Source organism: Octodon degus, unplaced genomic scaffold (genome assembly GCF_000260255.1).
Source record: "Octodon degus isolate 3935 unplaced genomic scaffold, OctDeg1.0 scaffold00022, whole genome shotgun sequence".
Lineage (NCBI taxonomy): Eukaryota > Metazoa > Chordata > Mammalia > Rodentia > Octodontidae > Octodon > Octodon degus.
Window position 1 is genome coordinate 15726045 of NW_004524598.1, and position 4845 is coordinate 15730889.

The following is a 4845-nucleotide window of genomic DNA, read 5'->3' on the forward strand; positions in this document are numbered from 1 at the left end:
TCCTAGGATAGTTGAGAGCTTAGGACATTTAACATAGACCAATAAGGATGGAGAAGAAAAATAAACTTTAATTCAGTGAGCTTTAAAAAGCCACTGCGGTGTTTATAAATAAGCAGGTTTCCCCAGTTGATTCCAGTCATTTTCTCCCTCTAAACTCTACAAAGAGGAGCCAATTTCCCAAGGAAGGGCTGTTTGAGGGCAGGAGGAGGTGTTGTGTGCACTCCTTCAGGATGGTCAATCATAACCATCAGCGTACACACAAAGATGACTTTTGAATTTATATATATATGAAAAGCTATGCTTCTCTCATGATAAATGTCTATTATTGCTCCAAATAGGAAAAATTATAGGAGTATATTTGGCATGTAAAAGCAGGTCCTGAAATATTAGAAAGTTCCAGAAAGAGTGAAGTTCCTAGGCCTGAGTTTATTATGTAAATAAACTTTTTCCATACCATATTTTTTAAAAATTTGTTTATATTTCTGTAATGATTATTAATCATAGGTAAAACCTCTGTGAAGTAGGTATAAAGCACATACTGTGTCATTTCAAAGGATGAAAGGTTAATGAACTTGTATCTGTCTAAGACTTAAGAAAGTGTCACAAATAATCTCACTTAGTGATAGTTTGGGGAGTTTATGTGGAAAACAAGTGCTGTCATGTTTTAATTAGTCCTAGTACATGCTGAGTAGTGAATCTTTGGCAATGTAATTATATTTCTTCCTTTTGTGTATACGTAAAGCGTGAGCCCACAGCATGAGGACTGGGCAGTGGGGCTGGGGAGATAGCTGAGCGGTCCAAGTCCCTGCCTGGCAATCCCAAGGATTTGGGTTTGATCCCTGGTACCTTATGACATGCAGGTCCCAGAACTCCAGGCCTGCCATGCCTGCCCCAAAACTGGGTGTGGTGGCACACGCCTGTAATACCAGCATTGGGGAGGCTAAGACAGGAGAATCACTATGAGTCCAAGCTGTGTAGCAAGACCCTGTACCAAATAAATCCTAAAAATAAAAATACATGATCGGCGAAGCTCACCCCAGTGGGGCAGGCTCGGCACCAGGGCCCTGGCTGAACACTGCCTTGAGAAGAAACTTAACCCAAGCTGCCAGGTAGACCCAGGGTGAAGCTTCACAGGCGTGGCAGTCTGCTAGTGCGGGGGCTGTGGCCCCTAATGTGTCCACTGTCGCATGAGGACATGTCTGCCTCCTGGCCTAACAGCAACACCAGGAAGGGCTGTGTCATCAGTGTGCAACACTGACACACAGCAGAACTGTAAGGAGCACCCGGAATTCTGCCTTCCTGTCACCCAAGCCCATCACTTATGTCAGGATCCTAAGGGATGAGGCCATCATGGGTACTTGGCCTCAGCGAGAGGATGAACTGCTCCATGGAGACAGGCAGCAGGGCTAAGGAAGGCCACTCTGACACGTCTCTGCACATAAGTGTTTCCTGGAAAATCTTAGGGGAGAATGGCTACCTAGTAATGACAGGACTGGCAAGAGCCACTTCAATAGGGAGTGAATCATGAAGGTCAGCTCTCGTTTTGTAGTCGAAGATGGAACTTGGGAGTTTTCATAAGAGATACAGTAAGGGCCTTGGCACCTTGTGACTCTTCTCCACAAGGTCATCATGAGCTCTCCTCGCTGGACCTTTCCATGCTCACGCCATACTGTACTGTGTAACGGCTGTGGGCAACTGGGAAAAAGCAGAGGAGTACTGGGTACAGCCCTAAGAAGATGGCTGTCGCTAACAAACTGACATAAACAGCACGGAGGTTACCTTTGCTCTTGAGACCTAATTACTAAGATTTCTCTATCATTGCTATTATCTTGTGTTAGTAAAATAATACACTTGAAATAGAGGGTGAAATGTAGTAGCCACATGCTTTTTCCTTTATTGTCATTTGCTCTTTGATTTAGATTTCCAATGATGGAAGTTGCTATGAAAGAGAGAACTGTTCCTATTTATGAATTCATATTTGCAGTTTGACTTTTTCATTTAATCTTTTACTTATTTATGTGGTACAGGGTCTCACTACGTAGCTCAGACTCACAATAATCTTCCTATCTCAGCCTCCCCAGTGCTGGGATTACACATGTACACCACCACGCCTGGTTTCCGTGACTGGCACAGTACATCAAGGGTTCTGAAGCCTGGGGATCAAACCCAGGTGCTTGCGCTTGCTAGGCAGGTGCTTAGACTGCTGAGCTATCCCCCAGCCCTACCCTTTGGCTTTTTAGATGGTCTTAGTCGGCAGCTCAGGCTGATCTTGAGCTCACCTTGTAGCTCAGGCTAGTCTCCAACTCCGATGATCCTACCTCAGCATCCCCAATGCTGGGATTGCAGGCGTTTGCCACCATGCCCAGCTTGCAGTTGTACTTCTAACATTAACTTGTGGTTTTATACTCCTTAATCAGATCAAGCTTCACTGGTTAAATGGACTATTTTTATTTATAAATAAATAGTTTTCAAATGACAGCAGTGTTACATGTTTTGCTTCCAGACACGTAGAGGAACACAGGTGACATCACAGTTGCACTGGTAACCTACAGGTAACATCACAGTTGCACTGGTAACTACAGGTAACATCACAGTTGCACTGTTACACAGCTACAAAGCCTGTGAAATGCTGGAGCTAGGGTTCTCACTGAAGCTGCTACATAGCTACTGGCCTTTTTAATTTGGTCTTATTAATAGAAACACTGACTTAGGGAAATGACAAGCACAGACCTAAGTAACTTCCTAGGAGTCAACTTTTGCTCTCGATACCAAATAATATCTGGAAAACATGTTCACTTTTGTGCTTTTTGAGAAATTCCAAGAACTGCCCTAGATTCATGTGATAGTCATTCCTTAATCCGTAGTCGCCATGGGCCTCAAGGAGTAATTCTTCAAAAGAATGGAAAAGGCGCAGATCCTGGCCATTCCCTTCGGTCTCCATGCTCTCTGTGTGCTTACAGGAAATGTGCTTCCAGCTGGGGTAGCGAATCGTGTGCCAGAACTCCTCACAGTGCTCCTTGAAACCCTCCACACAGATTATACCAGGCTTTCCTGTCATGCAAAATCCAGTCACATCTAACCTTTTCCCCACCTCCAAAATCTTTTTCCTTAGGTCTTGCTGATAGATATGGTGGCTGTAGATCCACATCCGGAGGAATGTGTTCTTGACTGGCTTTGCTTGGGCAGATGGTTCCTGCTCAAGCTTTCTGTTTAGAAAATAGGAGGCGCCATTGTCCTGGAGCCACTGAATTGCTGCACACACACAGAGCTCACCTGGATCGAAAGTCCCTATATAAGAAGTGAGGCCATTGTTGAGAAGTAGCTGCTGTTGTCTATCAAGGTCAGATGACCGAGCAAACAGCTGCAGTGTTCCATAGGGGTAGCTGTGAGGCATGGTTACTTGCAAGTCAATTGTCACCTTAAAATTAAAATCCAACAGAGTTAAATACCATGAGACCATACAAGCTAGTTCATCATTTGCAACGGCATGACTTGGATAAAGGGAACAGTCGTCACTGCTGTTGTCAGCTATCTACCAAGCACTTTATGTGCACAATTCTTTACGTTTAAGCATTCATTCTTTTTAATACTTACTGAACTACATATGCTAGGTGTCCTGTGCTGGTATACGGTAGTGAAGAATTAGACACTACTATTTTCATGAGTTCTAGAGCCTAGTAAAGAATACATTAGACAAAAATAGAACAAAAATCACTACATATAGGCAGTACGTAATTTCACTCATGCGACACGTTACCACCATAAAGTTCTGGATAGAATACAGTCTAATGAGGCAGGTAGCTTCCTCAGCATAACAGCTGAAGGATGACTAGAGAGGAGGCAAAACAGCTCTCAAGTGACCAGTCCAGTGTCACCTACTCTGTGCTACTTATTTGCAGATAAATGAGAAAATGGAAGTTAATTCATTTTTCACATTCAAATTATTTGCTTTCTGCATATGGTGCAATTTAAAAAGTCCAAAAACATTCATTACCTTCTTAAAAGCCAGTGTGTTTACATGTAGTATTTAGGCTTGTGAAAATCATGGCACTTGTTAGGGCAATCTGCACTAAGTGGAACGGTAAGACATTGGATGAGTAAACAGAATGGGAGTGCAAAACTAAGATAATTTCAATAAAAGGACTGGGCGTATTTGTTTAAATGGTGTGCATATTCATATAAAATTCGCGATGTTTACTGAAGACTATTTACAGAGCAGCCCATGTCATGTGTTTTGCTTGCAAACAAGTAGAAGAACACGCATCTGGAAACTGGTTTCCTGAACAGGACGGCCATGCAGCAGTTTCAGTAAAAAACTGGGCACTTAGCAACACCTGAAACAAAAGAAGGCACCCACCTTGGGCTCCTCAATCTGAAGCGTAATCACAAATTCAATCTTTGCTGGTAGTGCCTCCCTTGTGCCTTCTAAATATCTCTTTATATTCCTCGGGGCATTTACATCGTCAAGTTTTATTTCTCCTTGGTTGGGAAACATAGAGAACAGCATTTCCATCTCCAACAGCTGAAGCTGCAGGCTTTCGTTCACTGAAGCCGACATGTCTCAGAATCCTCTTGCCTGGAAACCTGGAAAAGCCTGGGGACTCTGGGCTTAACAATGTCCGCTGGTGTTCAGGAAAATTTCTCGAAGATCCCTTTCCCAGCGCGCAGTTCCACTAGGGCACAGACACATTTACACCGTTGCTTTAATCTCCGGATGCCCGAATCTAAGACAGGACCCCCCCCCCCCCCCCCCCCCCCGCACCCCCACCCCCCCGCCACACACACAAGATATCCACTAACGTAGATCCCTATTGCTTCCAGACACGTAGAGGAACACAGGTGACA

The 4845-nt window shown here is 44.0% G+C and overlaps 1 protein-coding gene across 2 annotated transcripts in view; it reads right to left on the reverse strand.

The window, feature by feature from the left end:
- Positions 1-2469: 2469 nt before the first annotated feature.
- Rwdd2a (RWD domain containing 2A) overlaps positions 2470-4845 on the reverse strand; it is a 3220-nt gene continuing 844 nt past the window's right edge. The window contains exons 2-3 of one of the 2 annotated variants that reach the window (XM_004628259.2): positions 4358-4673; positions 2470-3418 (exon numbers count right to left, since the gene is read on the reverse strand). In XM_004628259.2, coding sequence (XP_004628316.1) covers positions 2750-3418; positions 4358-4558 — 870 coding nt within the window. In that variant the 5' untranslated portion in view covers positions 4559-4673 and the 3' untranslated portion in view covers positions 2470-2749. Of the gene's footprint in view, positions 3419-3994; positions 4674-4845 lie in introns of those variants that run through there. The other variant, XM_023711972.1, reaches the window with a different exon arrangement.